The 20,565-nt window shown below is 35.9% G+C and overlaps 1 protein-coding gene across 3 annotated transcripts in view; it reads right to left on the bottom strand.

Moving 5' to 3' along the window:
* The window catches only part of ZFYVE16 (zinc finger FYVE-type containing 16), a 53,779-nt gene that overhangs the window by 20,286 nt on the left and 12,928 nt on the right, over positions 1 to 20,565 (bottom strand). For all 3 annotated transcript variants that reach the window (XM_047859700.1, XM_047859706.1, XM_047859691.1), the window contains exons 2-10: positions 19,504 to 19,611; positions 15,975 to 18,220; positions 14,061 to 14,157; positions 11,109 to 11,270; positions 7,908 to 8,050; positions 5,439 to 5,814; positions 4,087 to 4,209; positions 3,226 to 3,381; positions 2,435 to 2,659 (exon numbers count right to left, since the gene is read on the bottom strand). In XM_047859700.1, the coding sequence (XP_047715656.1) occupies positions 2,435 to 2,659; positions 3,226 to 3,381; positions 4,087 to 4,209; positions 5,439 to 5,814; positions 7,908 to 8,050; positions 11,109 to 11,270; positions 14,061 to 14,157; positions 15,975 to 18,220; positions 19,504 to 19,573 (3,598 nt within the window). In that variant the 5' untranslated portion in view covers positions 19,574 to 19,611. The remainder of the gene's footprint in view (positions 1 to 2,434; positions 2,660 to 3,225; positions 3,382 to 4,086; positions 4,210 to 5,438; positions 5,815 to 7,907; positions 8,051 to 11,108; positions 11,271 to 14,060; positions 14,158 to 15,974; positions 18,221 to 19,503; positions 19,612 to 20,565) is intronic.

Genomic DNA, 20,565 nt, shown 5'->3' with positions numbered 1-20,565 from the left:
GGAGTCTATCACCTAACTACTTTCCTCTTTCTTTAAGGCACTATAAATATTATTCACCAAAAGGAAAAGGTATTTGGTTAGCAGTGCAGCACGCCTCTGGAAGAAAAGGAAGGCAAGACATTTCTATAATAATAAAAAGCAGAAAACATTTTAACTTTCAGTTCTCAGCCTAGTTCTTAAACAAACCTCTCTCATACCTGTCATACAAATATTCTTTCTTAATATTCTAAGAAAACGCATGTTACCTGACATTATCTATTTTTAAAATTTAAGTCAGAGCAACTCACATCTTTGCTATTACAAACATATTTTTTAGTTTTTAAAAGGACAACTATGTTATTTAGAGGGCAGAGGGTGCAGAATGGAAAAAGACACAGACGTTAGTGGTAAAAGACATTAAAATGATAAGTGATCTGATTAAGATAAATGATGACTTTTCATTCCATCTTTTATGAATGAGGGAGCATCCTTTACAACTTGAAGTAATTTAAAAAAAATTTTTTTTACATTTATTTATTTTTGAGAAACAGAGTGAGACAAAGCGTGAACGGGGGAGAGGCAGAGACAGTAGGAGACACAGAATCTGAAGCAGGCTCCAGGCTCTGAGCAAGCGGTCAGCACAGACCCTGATGCAGGGCTCGAACCCATGAACTGTGAGATCATGACCTGAGCTGAAGTCGGACGCTCAACCGACTGAGCCACCCAGGCACCCCTACAACTTGAAGTATTTTTATTTGAAACAGTATTTTCAAAGGTTATGGTTTATTTAGAAAGACAACGTTCTGTCAGAGTTACAAAGGGATCTCATAAATCATCTAATCCAACACTGAATGGTAATCCAAACAAACGGTCTCAATGCAAATGTGTAGATAATCCCCACTTTCTACTACTATTTCTAATAATTACTGCTTTCAGACCATTATTTCTATCCTTTAATCTTGGAACTCTTACTTTTGTCATTAAATTTTCCATACATCCATTTTCTCTAACACACACACACACACACACAGTACTTCCAAGTTCATGCCTAAAGAGGCATGGTGTCCATGGATACCATGCCTCTTTATATCTAAAATCCAGCAATACATAAAGAACTCAGAAAACAACTAAAACTAATTAACTTCTATGTATGTACAGGTTTCTCCCTCATCCAAGTTTGCTTTAATACCACTTTGCTTTTACAAAAGACCTATGTGACTTCCTGTTTTCACTATGAAACAGATTTTTGTGCTTATGAAATGGTGATAGCTTCTTTCCTTTATGCCATTTTGGCTTTAGAAAGGTTTTATAGAAATGTTCTACTTTCAGGTAGCAGGAAAAACCTGTATAACTCATGATTTTTATCCTCATCATCACTAAACAGCTATCATAGCTTTAGGGCTCCAACCCCTGTGATCTTTTGATAAGTCCCAAAGGTGCTCCATGATTTTGCTTCTTTGAGCATGAGAAAAACAGATTTAGTATCTATAAGTGATACTAACCAAAACACTGGCCAAAGTTATATATTATATGTTCCATAACGACTTAAGGTTATATATTGACCTAACTTCTCATAAAAATAGCATTCAAATATTTATATCAGAGACAAAATATCAGGCTGAATGTATGAAATAACTGACACAGAATTAAATTTCTTAAGCTCTGTAGTTTATACAATAAAAAACCTGAAATAAAATTTAGTTACTTTTTACATAATAGCATCACATGTTTAAATCCTAAATGGTAAAGACCTCCCCCTAAAATCAAACAGCATAATAAATTTGCCAAAGAGGGAGATTTATATCTCACTGAATTTGCCCATATTGAAATGTTTTATAAATTTTATAAACCCCTACATTTAATTTTCCTCCAAGAAAATACCTATTTTAATTAAATTAGAATCAAATACCTAAAATTTCATTAGATACACTTTACATGCAATAAATAATTTCTTGAAAAAAGTCAGGGATGAAGGGTGGGAATTCAAAAAGTTTAACACCAGAAATTATTTCAACTTAGAAATAACCATATACATAAACCCAGACCATTATTTCATAATCTTTCATGTTTGGTTTTATGATGTACACAAATTTAGAGGGGAAATCATTTACCTTCTTAAAATGTAGGAAACGTAACAAAATGTACTCCCTACGGTATATGCTTTTAAGAAAACTTTTCAATGTTTTCTATGTTTTGTTCTAAAATTTAAAAACAAATTTTTTTAAGGTAAGTTAATATAGCTTTCAACATCTAAAACTTCATGATATACCAAGGTTGTCTAGACAGTTCATTTGGTAGTAGAGAAAGGCTGTTTTGGAATTTTAAAAATACATCAAAACAAAAGTAGTCCCCTTAAATCCATTAAAAAATTGATTTTAATGATATCACTGAAATTCTTATTTTACATTTAGTACATATGAACCTATGTGATTTAACTTATTATTCTAAAACTTACCTTTATATTCTGCACCCAGTCTCAACATTAAACGCATAGGAAAAACCTTTGCCCAGGGAATCTCTAGCTTCTGGATAAGAATTCCACAAAGAAAAGGATTACTTGGTAACAGGAGATCATCAAGTTTCTGAAAAGTAGGTGTAATAAACAGAAATCCTCCATGATCCTTGCTACTGAGAAAACTCTCAGTAAAAGTAATACTGTCCAAGTTTTCTATGTATTTTCCTAGAAATAAAATCATTAATAAGAAGATTTTTAAATTGTTCTGAGAGGCATTCTAAGTTTGAATGTTGCAGTATAAACTTTCTTAAATAAAAGCAATGTAGTTTTTTTTTCTTATTTCCACTCTTGAAGCATCATCAATTGAGTAACTTATGTGTACAAAGCTCAGTTATTCCTGGAGACTGAGAATTGTGAACAAAATTTTGAAAATGTTTCTAACCACAGGTGGTTTAAAATTTTTCTCTGCACTGCATGACCAAGTGAAAATTCTTATCTCCCCCAATCCTACACAGATAGTAAGAAAACAATATAGACATATATAAAAAAATGAAGAAGGCAAGTATATTTCCATTTTTTAAATTTTAAAAAACTGTTTAAAGACACTAATTACATAAAATGCTAGATTTAAGGTGACTGAAAATGATGAAAATTGAAAATGACTGAAAATGACTGAAAGCAATCTCTTCACAAAATAAATCTTTAGCACAGTTAGCATAGCCAAAAGCATAAATGCCTTTAATTAATTTATCCATCCCCTGGTCTGAACAGTTCAAAATAAAATGCTATACCTTTTAGAGCATCCTTATAGATGGTGATAAATAGTTTGAAGATGTCGGTCGGAATAGCATCTTCATTTGGCAAACATAATAATAGAATAATTATTTCTGCCTGTCCCAAGCCATGCAATCCATTGGTTGAGAAGTACCAATATTTGTCTGAGGAATCTTAAGTGACAAAAGCATACAACTATAAATGTCAACTTCTTTTAACCACAAAAACTAATGTAGTTGTCCTTTGCATGAAGCACAACTTTTCAAATTCCTTATTTTCCCAAAGTTCTCCTCACAAAAAAACACTTTAAATTATATAAGATTAATGTAAAAGAAAGGATGAAAGATTATCTTATAGAGTCAATTAATAAATAACACTAAAATAAAAAATAAAATAAAAGATGTACTAATATGCTGAAATATAGTGGGTAAGAATCAAGCAAGTTTGTTTCAGAGAATGAAAAGCTGAGAGATGCATTAAGTACTGAGGATTATTTACTTCCTTACTTTTAATTAGGTCACATGTCACTTACTTTAAAACTGTCTTTATTGCTACTAAATCAAGATTCTTATTTAATTACCAAATTTCAATTCATCTAAAAGCTATATGAAACACAGTCAATTATATCATTAATATCAAAATATAGCTCAGCTAGGAGCCCATAAGCTTAACCTAGGACTGACTGAAAGACACTAGTAGAAATCTTTAAGCTTTCATTTCAAGTTCCACTGAATATAAATCTAAAAAATCTATATTCCTTTGTGGCTAAAAATTCAATACCCAATGCTTACTTTCTATAGTTGCCAGTCAAAATTCAATTAATTAACTTCAGAAATTCTGCATACCAATTAGGCAAAGAAAGATTAATCATTACTTACAAAATACTAACTTGACATTCACGAGTAGATTAGCATTTAAGACAAATGTAACAGGACGAAAACTTTTGCTTTCAAGAAGCAAAATGATTTGCTCATGAGACGGGTGTTCTTCTATTACAGGCACTAAATCATGAAAGTAACATATTCGTTAGAATATAACTTCCTGTTAAATATGCTTGCAATAAAAACAAAAAAACACATTTAGAAATCCTTCAATAGCTTGATCAAACTTAGTAACAAAAGCAAACCCATTTCATAAAAATCAGTCAATGCCCTGGACAACTATTATGTACTCATTCTTTTCTATTTACATAAAGATATTAATGCTATAATACATATAAGCCCTGACACAGTATATTATATATGTAGTATATATGCAAATACATTGATTACACAGCATATTTATGAAATTTTAAAACACACATTTTTGTAAAGTGGATTCCAGACTGCCAGCCACTCTATTTATAAATTCTGAAATTTACAACTCTTGAAAGTACAACTTTATAACTCTCAAATTGTACATACTGCTTGCTGCCATATGCCCTATGTCAGTGACCAAGTGTCAAAAAACATCTTGATACCATCAACAGGAAAACAAGCAAAGTATAGGACTTAAGGTATTTCTGCCACTACAGGCAGATTCATGAAATAGCTCCTACTGACAGAACAGAGATCCTAAGCTTTATTCCCCTATATTATGATGCACAGAACATAATCATTTCATGTTGCAGGATGCAGCATAATGCCTGGAGTGACAAGGATGTATCCTAGGGAACTACTCTGAGTTGGGAGCTAGCCACAGAAACTCCAGCTTGAAAAAGACCTTAGAGATCGTACAGGTTCTCTTCTTTTACACAGGAAACTGAAGCCCATAGAGATTAAATAACATGCTTCAAGTCATAGATGTATTAAGTAGCAAATGAGGAACTAAAGTTCCTAGTTTGTTGTCCAATCCAATACTCTCTTCTTTGGGTGCTATGCTCCTTTAAAGAAAAATGATATGGGGGGAGGGGGGCAGGGGAAAAAATAACAAAACCCTAACACAATGGAAATATTTTCAGGACTAAAAATCAATGAGTTTCCCTGCTGAACTAAACTTTTGCCTCATTCTAAATTAGGGACTCAAGATGTCATAAATGAATCATATCCATTCAACTCAAAAGTTCAGATCTTTTTAGAATTTGTTTTCACATAACAAGACTTTTTGTAAACTTAAGATACCAAGCCATATTTCAGTACATATTTCAACCAAATTGTCTAAGCCTAAAAAGTACATTTCATACATCACAAAATTCACCAGTACATTCTTTCAAAAAAACCCTCTTTTAAAATTTAAATAACTGCTATCCTACCTGATCCCTTTTCTCCAGATGCAACCATAAGAGGGGGCAAACTGTCCTCATCATTAGGTAGAAGACTAATCTTATTGCAAACATTCTTGTCAATATCACACAGTAACCTATAATCCGAAGTACTAGCAACAGGTAAATTGCTGTGAACTAAGACATCAGTAGGAGTAGGTGGTCCCTCAATTTCTGCAAAAACATCATCATTTAGTGTAAAAGAACAAGAAGTAGGTAACCCCTCAGTTCCTGTGTTTATAGGCAGTTTTTCCACAGATGGAACCTGAGAAATAGGACTCCGAATTATGTCACTTGTAATCTCTCCTATCTCATTGTTTGCTTTCTCCACTGCAGTAGAATGGGCATGATCCACTGTGTTTACTGTCTGTAAAATATGGAATTAAAAAAAAAACAAAACGCATCAGTTCATATTCTCTGTTCAACTGTGAAATGTTAATCACTATAACCAAAGATACCTTTTTAACAAGAATAAATAAAACGAAAATGGGCTCGGAAATTCTTCAGAAGCCAAATTTGCCAAGAAACAGTACCATTTTGCTTCTTTAAATTCTGAAGAGTAAGACTTAACTTTACTATATCATATACTCAGTAGGTGTTAATGACTTTAATTTTATAGACTAGAAAAAGGAGGCAAGAAGAACTTCAGGATCCTGTACCATATCACACACTAAGCAAATTTTAGTTCAACTAAACTCTCCTGACAATAGCCAAAAAGCCTTGGGTGTAGGGAGGGGACCAAGGGAGAGATCAGCAGGTAAAGCAGGGAGGGGAGTGGTTAGGAAGCAGAGTGGTAGGTATATTCCTCAATAGTAACCACCAATAAACAACATTTCAAGCTGGCTTCAGTAAAGCCCCTTTCTTTTTGAACTGGCCAAAGCTGAGTCATTATTAAATGAGAACCAGTTTGAACTCAAGTAAAACTTACTAGCCTGTTTAGAACTTTTATTTTGTTAAAATATCAATTGAGGGTAGGTGTTAGCTAAGAAACATACTTTGGGTAATTATGGCTATTTGTAAATTCTAGCTCATGAACCCCGACAAAAAAGCATAGGTTTATATGCTATGTGAATTTAAACAGAGTAGGATACATGACAATCTTGTCTATACCCAGGATAAATCAGGTAACTGGCACAGAGTAGATGCTCAATAAATTTGTTTACTGAGTAAAAGCATTCCAATTTCACGTATTAATACTCACTTCTATTAATATTTTGCTACTTTACAATAAGAGTTCTTAGTGGGCTGGGATTCCGTCTTACTTATCTTTTATTTAACACCTAGCATATTTGTTTAAATGCAAACATAAATACCACTATCAGATACTTTATTGAATGTATGAAAATCACTAAACACATATTAGTCTAAATTAAATCTCAGTTTTATTACTGAATTACTAAATCTCAGTTCTATTTTGCTACACTAGTGGTTCTTAAAACGTAAGTCAGGGGGGCGCCTGGGTGGCTCAGTCGGTTAAGCGTCCGACATCAGCTCAGGTCATGATCTCATGGTTTGTGGGTTCGAGCCCCGCGTCAGGCTCTTTGCTGACAGCTCAGAGCCTGGAGCCTGCTTTGGATTCTATGTCCCCCACCCTCTCTCTGTTCCTCCCCTGCTTGCACTCTGTCTCTCTAGCTCTCAAAAATAAATAAAGATTAGGAAAAAAAATTTTTTTAATGTGAGTCAGAGATCTCTGAGATCCTCAAGATCCTTTCAGGGAGTCAGTGAGGTCCTAGGATTTTCTTCATATAATTTAACCAAAAGCAACATAACACAACAGACTGAATATGGAAGCAGATGTGAGAATCTTGTATTAAGACAGACATCAAAGAATTTTGCAAAAATATGAAAGTGTCATTCCTCTCACTCAACTTTTATTTTGAAATGTCTATAAAAATACTACTTCTATTAATATGACAAATTTATTTTTAAATTAACTTTTATATTTTTCACAATTTTAATACAGGAATTATCACTAGGTATAACCCACATAACCTATAGTAGCTCTTTGAAGGTCTAAGTAAGTTTTAAGAGCATAAAGGCATCCTGAGAGCAAAAAGTCTGAGAATCATTACCTTAAACTGACATTAAAAAAGGTAAAATCTGGGGTGGCTGGGTGGCTCAGTCAGTTAAGCACCTGGCTCTTGATTTCTGCTCAGGTCATGATCTCACAGCTTGTGAGACTGAGCCCCATGTTGGGCTCTGCCCTGACAGGGTGGAACTTGCTGAGGGTTCTCTCTCCCTCTCTCTCTGCCCTTCCCTCTCACATGCATGTTCTCTTTCTCTCTCTCAAAATAAATGTTTTTAAAAAAGGTAAAATCTAAAATATATTCACTACATCACATATTTCTCACTTTAGGAAGCTCACAGTATTAAAAAAATAAGTACTATAATAATCATGCTACAGAATATACTTAAAATAAAATCTTATTAAATCAACAAGTCATTCTTTAGATTCCTTACCAAGGGCGTATCAGGCAAGAGAGGACTAACGTCTTCAGGACATCTTTTACTTCCAGAGGATAATTTTGTTGTATCTGCAACCTCACCATTGGGCAGTATACCATCTGCGAACCATACTCTCTTCTGTTCTTTGGAGCATAATCCTAGGATCAGTTTATAAAGTAAAGTACTTGAATTTGGTAATATTACAATGATTTAATACTAAATCAGTTGGGAAGTGATTTCAAAAGCTTCTTGCTACCCATTGGCAAGACCTGCCTTCTCAGGATTGCAAAGGCCTAGAGAAATGACCTTTTATGATTCATCTACCCAGAATGGAAGTCTTTTCCTAATTCATAAAAAAGGAAGGAGTAACACTGGGAATTACATACTCAGAATAAGTGGACAGGAGAGGTTATATCTTTAGGACACTGGGGGCAGATTTAAAGCCTGTATTACTAAGCATACGTTTCTGAGGAGTGAGCGAAAACTGAATAAAATTTAAAGACCACGGCACAAGGTGGAAAAATGGAGTAGACTGGAGGATGGTAGATAAGCAAAGAAAAACATGGAAAAACAGAAAGAAGTATAAAAAGTCTAAAAAGGGCAACAAGATCACTTGTGCATCAGAGGTCATTTCTTATTTTTAATTTACTTAACAAAAAGCATAATAATTTTTGTTCTTACAATGTGGATATTGGATTTTATTAATATTTCCCTCCCAAATTTGGAGAAAATAATTAGCTATCAGCATAAATATATGTTCTCTTTTATTACAAAGCATCCACAGATGGAGGTTATGAAAAAAGCTGCCAGATGGTTTTAGAATATAAAAATCAAAAGATTGACATCTACCTTCTAGAACATAATACAGATAACACTGAGAAAACTGGCATCACACATAACTTTTGCATTATGGATAGACATTCTAAATAAGGTATCTTTCGGGGGCGCCTGGGGGCTCAGTCAGTTAAGCATCTGACTTCGGCTCAGGTCATGATCTCAGGATTTGTGAGTTTGAGCCTCACACCAGGCTCTGTGCTGACAGCTCAAAACCTGAAGCCTGCTTCAGATTCTGTCTCCCTCTCTCTTTGCCCTTTCCCCACTTGCACTCTGTCTCTGTCTCAGAAATAAATAAATGTTAAAAAAAATTTAAATACGGTATCTTTCATGTATCTGCAATACTTTTATAATTTAATAATTTAGGATGTCAAGATAAGACAATATGTAAATATTTAAAAAAAATTTTTTTTTAATGTTTATTTGTGAGAGAGAGAGAGAGAGAGAGAGAGAGAGCGAGAGCGGGGGAGGGGCAGAGAGAGAGGGAGACACAGAATCTGAAGCAGGCTCCAGGCTCTGTCAGCACAGAGCCCGATGCGGGGCTCGAACTCATGAACCATGGGATCATGACCTGAGCCAAAGTCAGACGCTTAACCGACTGAGCCACTCAGGCGCCCCTAGAATATGTAAATATTTTTAAAGTATATTTATTCTGGGGCGCCTGGGTGGTGCAGTCGGTTAAGCGTCCGACTTCAGCCAGGTCACGATCTCGTGGTCCGCGAGTTCGAGCCCCGCGTCGGGCTCTGGGCTGATGGCTCAGAGCCTGGAGCCTGTTTCCGATTCTGTGTCTCCCTCTCTCTCTGCCCCTCCCCCGTTCATGCTCTGTCTCTCTCTGTCCCAAAAATAAATAAACGTTGAAAAAAAAAAAATAAAGTATATTTATTCATTTTAGAGCTATAACATACAACCATATATTCTGAATCTTATTTAAATTATAATGACAAATGGAAAACAGCTGTATTAAGAGATAAACTGAGGGGCGCCTGGATGGCTCAGTCGGTTAAGCATCCAAACCTCCAACTAAGCATCCAACAGCTCAGGTCATGATCTCATAGTGAGTTCAAGCCCTGCATTGGGCTCTGTGCTGACAGCTCAGAGCCTGGCGCCTGCTTCAGATTCTGTACCTCCCTCTCTCTCTCTGTCCCTCCCCTCCTCACGCTCTGTCCCTCTCTCTCTCTCTCTCTAAAGTAAAGACATTTAAAAAATTTTTTTTTAAAAGTATACTTAAAATTAAAAAGATAAACTGAAATCCAAAATAATTATCAGAAGTATCTGAATCTGCCTTTAACTGACATTTACACTTATCTTCTAGCAAGTTAGAGGCTAACAGTTTACTTTAAAAATGTACACAGACTGGGTCACCTGGGTGGCTCAGTCGTTGAGCGTCCAACTTCGGCTCAGGTCATGATCTCACAGTTCATGAGTCTGAGGCCTGCTTTGGGCTCTGTGCTGACAGCTCAGAGCCTGGAGGTGCTTTGGATTCTGTGTCTCCCTCTCTCTCTGCCCCTACCCCACTCATTCTCTCTCATTCTCTCTCTCTCTCTCATAAACATTTTTTAAAAATGTACACAGGCTTTACTGAAGACCCTAAACTACAACAGCTGTAAAAAAAAGACCAGAGAACCCAAAGATTTTTAAATAGGTTTTAAAAACATTTTTATTGTAGTAAAATATACATTTAAAAACAGATTTTTGAAGAAAGGGAGATGTTACTTGTCTCTCAAACCTAAGCCCACCCTTCTATATAAGGTGCTCTTTGATGCCAGGCTAAAGTCTGGAAAGTGCAACTGCCAGACCCCCTTGCTGGTTGGCTCTGACCATGTTCTGCCAATAGTGTTGGTGGGAGACTGGAAGGTGGGAAGAGAAGGAATTCTGTTTCCAATTCCTTCCAGGATCCTTACAGCAGCAGTACCACCAGATACACGTGCATGCCATGCAATTTTCAGTACTCCTAATATCAAGCCTGGATCACTCCTTTGCTCAACTGAACACCAATTGTATGAGAGCCCTTGATGGTTCCAGGATTTGCCACGTGGTGCTCCCCCAGAAATCACAATACCAGCCACATAGTACCCCAAGCCCTGAATCCCAGTTCTGAGAACCAAACACCTCCTGGTACTCCTGCACTGAGTTCTAGAATACTGCCTTTCACCGTTCATTACCCCAACCCTATGGGTAGTGGTTGTTTCCTGCAGTTAACAATCTCTGAGTCACTTGAGCATGCCATTTTTGCTCTTCCAGCCTTCTAACACATATACCTACCAGTTCCCTGTACTAAATTTCTTCTGATATCTAGTCTAGTCCTCGCTAGACTCTATCAAACTAGAAAAATTCCATTAAAAATTATCTTTAGTCTAAGACACAGCATTTTCTTCTAATTACCTTCAACACTTGGTTGTTTAAGGGCTGAGATCGGTAAAGTTGTAGGTGAAGGTATACTGGAAGTTTGACTCTCCTGAAGAGGCTGGATGTTGGCACATTCATCAGAATGATTAGATTTAAGATTAGAACCAGTTGGACTCATCATCCTTTCGAATGCCTGAGCTATAAAGGGGAAAAATATTAAAATATTAAAATATTTTTGAACTTCAAAGTAAATTATGATAAATTATCTATTTTTTCAAGTTGTGAGGAGAAAGAACTCAATGGCTAAGCAAGAAAAAGAAGTGGCACTTGGCAAAGACAATGACCTTACTCCAGCTGGCAGCACCCTACTTCACTATAAGTTACCAATTGTCTCAATATTCTATTTAGCATATGTTTGATATCTACTAAAGGAAATAACTGCTATTTAATATGACTGTCTTGGTTTTTGTCCTTGTTACCCCTACAGTCTGTTTTTGACACAGTTCAGTGTGATTCTTTTAAGACATAAATCCTATCACATCATTCCTGTTTAAAATACTTTAATTGGTTCCCAACTGGAGTGAAAATCCCAGTTGTTACAGTGGCTCACAAGACCCTACACAGTCTACATCCCTACCTCCTCCGTCTTCCCACTTAGCTCTCTGACCTCATCTCTCACTACGATCCCACTTGCTCATTAGGATCCAGCCACCAGGCCTCCTTGTTCTTCAACAAGTCAAATAAGCACTCTCCTAGCTTAGAGTCTTGGCTCTTATTCTCTCTGCCTGGAATGTTCTTCCACAAATACTCACTTTATTCTCAGCTTTATTCTCCCACTTTAAGTCTCTGCTCTCATGTCATATCATAAAGCCTTATTCTGCCCAACATTAAAAAACACTACTTTTTGTTACCAATCCGGTACTATCCATCCCTCTTATAATCTTTTATTTTCATTTAGGATATTATCGCCATCTGATATTCTCTTTCCTAACTATCCATCTCTCCCCACATTCCTAAGCTCCATGAGGTCATAAGTTCCATGAGAACAGGAAATATATTCTTTCACAGCTAGAGCTCCAAAATGCAAAATGTTGCTTAAATGTTGGTGAATGATTTTTATCCAAATAACATAGAACAGGCACTGAGAGCTCTCCCTTCAGCATTTCTCCAAACCAATCTGCTAGATATGTTGCCACTGCTACAGTCATCTTCCTCAAAGGCCACTGAATGACAGCACTCTCATGAATCAGCTTCCCCTCACCAAATAAAATCCAAACATCTTACTCTGAGTTTTGAGTAATGTCCAACTTGCCCCAAATCTACCTAATGGCACTCACATGCGGGCTTCCTTGAAACTTACACAGTCTCAGCACAGCTTCCTCATTATCCATAATCTCTATTTAAACTATCTTTTCTTCTTAATCCTTTATGGAATCTAACAACCCTTCTTGAGCCATCTTTCTCATCTTATTTAATAACATTATTTTAAATGGTCACTTCTACCATCTTCAACCCTAAAGTTGATTATTAAAATAACTTGTGTTTGTTTTCTTGTGGTGTATAAATTAATGTTAAATAGAACTGTGAGAATATATTCTAGAAGGTATCATACAGAATAAATAAAACAGATAACTAAATAACCAAATTCATTCCAAGATATTTTCTTTGAGAAACCAAAGCATGATCCCAAAATCCTACTGAGTCTCTTTAATGACTGCGTCTTTTCTCCTGGTACCTTACAGTCAAAATGTTTGAATGTTCACTTAAAACTCTGACATGTCAACTCAAATAATGTTTCAAATATTAGTGGCTATTTTATTTTTTTTCAAGTAGGGAGAGAGAATTATGTGGGAGCCTGAATTCTATTCCTGAATTCTAGCAGGCTGTCTGGCCACCAGCACCAGCAGTCTTCTGGGGCTACTGAAACAGCATGGGAAAAAAACCAAAACAACTATAAAGTCTTAAACTAACCTCTTCATAAACAATGTTGGTAATATGGAAATATAAAAAGTTCACACTCTGTTATCTTCCAGAGCAAGGGGCAACAACAGGGAGTAAAGTAGCTTACCTCAGGCTAATAGACTCCCATCAGAGCTTTTTGGAAAACTGATGAAAAATTTTATCTTCATTCAAAAGAGAAAAACAAATTATTATCAGGTATTTATTCTCCTGGCTAACAGGGGAAGCAGTACCTGAGCTAAAAGCACAGGCCTGGTATTGAAAAGTCCCAAGTCATATTTGCTGGGAATTAAACTGTCAACAAATCTTTCAAAATGCCAAGAAGTACTCAAAAGAGCAAATGTGTATTTGAGGGAAAAAGCACAATACAACACACACACACACACACACACACACACACACACACACTGTGAGAACACAAATAAGACTACCAAGACTTGCTGATAATGGTAGCTAAGGTAGGGAGCCAGAAACAATGGGAAATTCATACAAACAAAATTCTAAAATTGAGAAGGGAAAAAAATATGAGACAAAAATGTGCTAATACTGTGACAGTTCTATGAATTTATATATAAAATCATAAATATTACTACCTTATTTTTTATTCCCATCTTAGATTATAATTTTCCAAAGGGTGGGAACAATTATCTTGCCTTATGCTATTAGTGTGTAACACTAAATACTATTCAACAGTAACTATTCTATAAAAGTTTATATTAAGATGATAAGGATGACAATGATGTTGACAAAACAAATAGGCAGATGAAATGCAGCATTTAGGGACTTGGTACCTGTTAAAAGTTAATGAACTGCCACTCCAGAAACTGCTTCCTTTCCGGATTGGTAGTATTAATTGTGAGAGTAGAACAAAAAGAAGAGAAACCAAGCCGTGGGATGGCCCACCTAAGCCAGATAAGTCAACACTAGGTCCTCGCCTTAAGAAAATAAAGAAGTTTTTCTTTGTCACAATCCAATTGTTTTTAAGATATATTCAATTACTGGAAGAAAATATGTCAAGTTAATACTCACCTTTACTTATAGACTCAAAGCAGACTACACATACTCTTGCTTCCTTTTCTAGATATTGCAGTTTACACTTCCTATTACAACAGACACCACAAAAGACCTATAAAGAATAAAATATCGAATTTGGTTTTGTGTCAAGCATGTTTATACCTACAGGAGGCAGGGAGAGAGGAAGCCCAAAATCTAATTAACCAAACACCATTTTTTTGATGACATAAATAATTTTTCTAATCACCATAATCATAGTTATTAAAATAATTATTTTTTGTTTTACTTCAATGAGGTTTCTGCAACTTAAAATCATATCTCTGGAGTGGCTAGGTGGCTCAGTTGGTTAAGCATTGAATTCAGCTCATGTCACGATCTTGTGGTTCATGAGTTTGAGCCCCACATCAGGCTCTGGGCTGACAGCTCAAAGCCTAGAGTCTACTTTGGATTCTCTCTCTCTCTCTCTCTCTCTCTCTCTCTCTGCTCCTCCCCGGCTCTTGCTCTCTCACTCTCTCTCAAAAATAAATAAAACTTTAAAAAAAATTTTTTTAATAATAAAAAAATAAAAATAAAATTGTATCTCTCACAAGGGGAATTCCTTTAAGTCAATTCTGTTCATTGGAAAGGAACAAAATTTTTCTTTAATGAGTAACTTTACAATTTAAAGTTTTCTGTGGTCCTTTACAACTTTTAAAGGTAGAGGGGCGCCTGGGTGGCGCAGTCGGTTAAGCGTCCGACTTCAGCCAGGTCACGATCTCGCGGTCCAGGAGTTCGAGCCCCGCGTCAGGCTCTGGGCTGATGGCTCGGAGCCTGGAGCCTGTTTCCGATTCTGTGTCTCCCTCTCTCTCTGCCCCTCCCCCGTTCATGCTCTGTCTCTCTCTGTCCCAAAAAATAAATAAATGTTGAAAAAAAAAATAAATAAAAAATAAAGGTAGAATGTCATTTTTTTCTAAAAGAAAAGTGATCTGAAACCAACCCAATACTGAAAATCAGTGCTGAATAAAAAATGCAATGTTGGGGTGCCTGGGTGGCTTAGTCGGTTGAGCATCCAACTTTTGATTTCAGCTCAGGTCACATTGGGGTCTGTGCTGAGCATGGAGCTGTTTGGGGTTCTCTCTCTCCCTCTGCCCCCTCCCCTACTCACTCTCTTTCTCTTTAAAATAAATAAAGTGAAAATAAATGAATATAAATTAAAAAATTGAAAGAATTAAATGTTATTTCTATAGGAAACCCTTAGAGTTTATAGTCAATGCAGTCAGAATGCAAACAACGCCAGCTTCAGCATTCTGAACCTTGTGGCAACCAATTTGTTTTTCTTTCTCCCAGTGTTTCCCTAGATAGACTCTCTAACACTAACTGCAAAATGGTCTTGAAATTAAGACTTCAAGGACTCAGGGGGATATAATGAATTTGGGACATCTCAAGTGTAAATGTTAGAGAGATAAAGACACATATTCTTTAGATTTCATAAAAACTAGTAATTAGTATTCCTTATTTCCCAGTATGTAATACTAATGACAATGTGACATTTATTCATTCTCAAGCAATCTATAAAATGAAAGTGTTTTATTTATTTCCACGTAGGTGAAAAATAGTGATTTTAAACTAAAACTTTAAATCATCTATCAATCCGTTTTATAACATTAAATTTCATTTTAAATGTCTCAAAAGAATAGGAGCACCTCAGTCCATTATGTGTCCGATTCTTGGTTTTAGCTCAGGTCATGATCTCCCAGCTTGTGGGATTGAGCCCCAAGTCGGGCTCTGTGCTGTCAGCACAGAGCCTGGTTGGGATTTTCTCTCTCTCCTCTCTCTCTGCCCCTCCACCCACTCACTCATACATGTGCACACACTCTCTCTCAAGATAAATAAATGTTAAAAAAAATAAATGTTTCAAAAGAATAAAAAACAAAGATTTTTATAACTTACTTTCCCACATGCTCGGCAGTGGTGTCGCCTTTTCGTAAAAGTAAATTTGACCTGGCAGTTCATACAGTTTGGAGCTTCTGAATCAGGAACCCAAGTAGGTTGTTTTAGGCCCAAAACCAGGCCTTCTTTGCAAGTGTTTACAGGTAGAGATTCTTGACTCACAGTTATAAAAGTGGATCCACCTTCAAAATTACTTTCTATATCAATGTAATTAGAGTTGAAGCTAACCTGAGGATCAGCTGTAGAATCAGTAGTACAAGTGGTTGGAACAATGGTATTTGTTGTGCTGGGTTCGCTTTCAGGGATATTTGGAACATCTGGTTTACCTGGTTCCTTTGAACTCCCTGGTCTTGATGGAATGCTAAACAATTGCTTAGGTCTAGCCCCTCCAACATGAACAGACTGACTATTAATATCAGAGACTGATAATTCATTCATAATCTCAGATTTATTGTTAGGTAACCCTTGTTCATTTGCAATTGTACTTTTTTCCCCTAAAGAAAGGCCACCATTTTCTGTTGTATTTTGTTTATCAACTGTTTCACAAATCATATTAATACCAAGACTTTCCCCAGTAGCTCCTGTTTCAGCATTGAAATATGTATTACTGACATTTCCATCATCTAGGCCTTTCACATCTATCTGATTCATTTCAGATTTTGAGTCATTCACATTTTCTTCAAAGGCTTTTATGTTACTAGTCTGAAGATACTGTTCAGTTAGAAAGGCATCAAGTTCAGCATCACTAATTAGTGTTCCACTTTTCATACCTTCATCAATATTAAAGTAATCTAAGTCTTGCCCATTGATATCAGTGCTTAAAAAAGGGAGACCTTCACAACCATCAGGAAACTCTGGGGCATCAGCACCAGAAAGCTCCAATTGAGATTCTGTAGCTGTAGAAGAATTTGTGTTACCAGGGTAATCCAAAGATTCAACTCTGATTACCATCTGGTTGGACTCTTCCTTTCTATCTCCCACCTTTTCAATTACGTTTTCACATTTTTCCTGTTTCAAATGATCAGTCTCCTTCAACGGTTCCCCACCCAGAATAACACTCTTCTGTATTTCTTCATGGACTGTCACTGTGTCTTGTATGTTATCTTTATGTCCATTCTGTGATAAACAATCACCATGTGCTTTACTTTCAATTAATGATCCACACAAAGACCCAGGTACTGGAAGACAGGTCAATGAGGAATAGATCTCTTCATCTGAAACCTGTAAAGCTGGAGAGGAATCTTGGATTGTATCTTGATTATCTTTAAGACCTATATTTCTTGAGTCTTCTTTTGCAGATTGTTTTACAAATACAGGAGTCCTATCTTCCTGAAAGGAAAAGTCAGGTAATTTGAAATTTTCATCTTTTGAATTTGAGTCATGTAAGTATAAATCTTCATTTTTTGGAACACTGCAGGGCACAGCACTTGTGCAGTCTCCTTCTTTTAAACATTCTGTGGCAGCTATGACTGCCACATCTACTTCATCTTCCACCAAACAGCTATCAGCTTTTAGTAATTCACATGGCTGGTTCTTGCGTTGTAGGTTGTCTTTGGTATCAAACATTTTAGAACTTTGTTGAGTCAAAGCAGATGGCATGTTAAAACCATCAACAACTGGTTCTAACTGATTAGAGATCTTTTTATCCTTTAAATTCTCTTTTCCGCTGTAATTACATGAATCTGAAGGTGTTGTATCTACTTTCATACCCAACTCTTCAGCTCCACTAATTTCTCTATTTTGTAATTCAGAGTGGACATCATTCTGTTCCTCTCTGACAGTATTATTATCATGGTCTGTTGAAGAGGCATGAAGAGTTTCTGACACTGAAGATAAATCCAATCCAATCAAAGAATCTGCACTAGACTTAAAATCATCTGGCAATAATCGTTTAATATCTTCTTCACTATTTGTTACATGAACTAAGTTACCCATGTCACTTATCAGGTCACAGACAGGTTTACTACATCGTCCCATATACAGAGGCTGGATTTCATCTGAAGTGCCACCATCCACAGAAGAAAGCAGATCAAGTCCTGTTACATTTTTTTCATTTTGTATAGAAGTTAGTCCCTCAAGTGTTTTGTTCAGAGAAATCTGATTTGTTTCATAGCATGTTTCTGATGAGGCACAACAATTAATGCATTGTTGATCCTTTGGTAGTAACGAGGAAGCCAACGCTGAAGAAACTGAACAGTGGTTAGAATCATATACATTTTGCACATCTCGGAGGTAATCTTGTTCATCTAATTAAAAGAGAGATACAATGTTATTCAGGAGAGCCAAATTAAAATTATCACAAAGATGTTACATTTTCTAAGACTTCTAAACTGAACTTCTATTTAGACCAGAGGTAGACTACTTTCTTACAAACGGTAACAAGCTCCAAAACATTTTTTTAAGATTTTTTTATTTTTGAGTAGTCTCTATACCCAATGTGGGGCTCAAACCCTGAGATTAAGAGTAACACGCTCTGATTGAGCCAGCTAGGCGTTCCACCCCCCATTATTTTTATTTAAACTACTTGGGAGTTTTTACTATTCAATGCAAATGTCACAATGTGATAAAAGTTGCATTTGAAATAGGGGCGACTAAGTGGCTCTGTCAGTTAAGCATTGGACTTCAGCTTAGGTCATGATCTCACAGTTCATGAGTTCAAGCCCTACATCAGGCTCTGTGCTGACGGCTCGGAACCTGGAGCCTGCTTCGGATTCTGTGTCTTCCTTTCTCTCTGCCCCTCCCCCACTCATCCCTCTACACTTGCACACTTGCACGCTCTCTCTCAAAAGAAATAAGTAAACTTTAAAGAAACACACACACACACACACACACACACACACACACACCCCAAAATAACTCAGCTGCACTATAAAAACCAGACTGAGGAAGAGCTGAAAAACAATTTAACTTCCTGGTTCTCTCTCCAGTTCCCTAGTCTTCATTCTAAAATGAGTAAAACAGGGGTGCCTGAGTGGCCCAGTGAGTTAAGTGTCTGACCTCAGCTCAGGTCATGATCTCAAGGTTCTTGTGTTCAAGCCCTACATCAGCCTCCACACTGACAGTGCAAAGCCTGCTCTGGGTTCCTTCTCTCTCTCTCTCTCTCTGTCCCTCCCCTACTTGTGCTCTCTCTCTCAAACAAATAAACTCAAAAAAATGGGGTTGGTCTTTATAAAATATCATTATAAAAAAATAATAAAGTGAGTAAAACACTATCTCTCATAGTAATGAAATACCAATTCATGTAAAGTTTTCAAGTTGCTTTCAGCTGGCTCATATGTTGATTTTAAAGGTCTTTTAGTTAAATTTGTATCTGTAGAGAAAACTAGCTTCCTTACTTCTATTTCTGGCTATTGGTTCTATTCTGTATAAGAATAAACTAACATGTTATAATAAAACATGAACTCCTTACAGAATATAACCTTGTGACCAGAACTAAAACCAAATTTGCTAACAGTACTCTATATCTTAGATAACTGATGCACAGACATTTAGAAATTCCATTAGTAACAAAAATTAAAAACCAACACACCTGGATTCTGTTCAAAATCATCTAGGAGTCTGTCCAAGTCACTGACTGCTGCTTTAAAATAACTGTCCATCCTACTTAAAGACTTATTCAGAATTTAATTCTCTATGCCTAGAAAATAAAAAGTCATGAGAGTTCATTTAATTCTCTAACATATAAATATTATGCCATCTACTGCATACCAAGAAACATAGTCGAGAAATAGACACAAATAAATTCCTTTGAGGAATCTACAATTTAGTTGAAGCAATTGCCTCTCTATGTACAAAATGACAAGAAAACTCTAACAACATAACATATACTATTGTAAATTTTAAAACACTTATCTAAGTGACATGAGTTACTTAAGGTACATAATCAAAGAATTCATAAGTAAATGCTAAAAATAGTTATAAGAACTTTATATCAAATAATATATATGAGATGATAATATAAAATATACCACTTACGAATAAAAATACTGCATATAAAAACTTATGGGATTCAGCAAAAGCAGTACTTCAAATACAGCTTTAGATCCTTATGTTAGAATAGGAGAAAGACTGAAGATTAGTAAGCTAAGAACAGGAGTTAAAGAAATAGAAAATGAACATATTAAGAGAAATATAAAAAAACTAAAAGTTAGCTCTATGAATAAAGCAGATAAACCTCTGATCTATGTCAAGAACTTCTCCCTATAAGTCTGGAGACACCTTAAAGAAATCTATCAGTGGCTAATGGGATAAAATCAAAACGACACAGGAACCTAGTTGAAGGGGTTCCTACTGTCTTAAATAGGACAACCAAACATCAAATTAACTAAGCCTGCAAAGGACTGAACACAAATCAAATAGATAAAAAACAAAGAGATCTTAATGATACTAAAAACAAAAACAAATACCACCACTCATTAGAGGGTTGCCAGGGCATAAATCCATTGCTCTGAAAGGTGATACATTAAGGGAAAAGAGCCAATAACTTATCCTTCCCTCTATTAACAAAATGTACTTTAAGTAGTTGCTGAGGGAAAGTTCTTTTTTTTTTTTTTTTTTTTTTTTTTTTAATTTTTTTTTTCAATGTTTATTT

The sequence above is a fragment of the Prionailurus viverrinus genome, chromosome A1, assembly GCF_022837055.1.
Source record: "Prionailurus viverrinus isolate Anna chromosome A1, UM_Priviv_1.0, whole genome shotgun sequence".
NCBI lineage: Eukaryota > Metazoa > Chordata > Mammalia > Carnivora > Felidae > Prionailurus > Prionailurus viverrinus.
The sequence above is the reverse complement of the archived record's forward strand: the minus strand, read 5'-3'. Positions and strand labels throughout refer to the sequence as shown.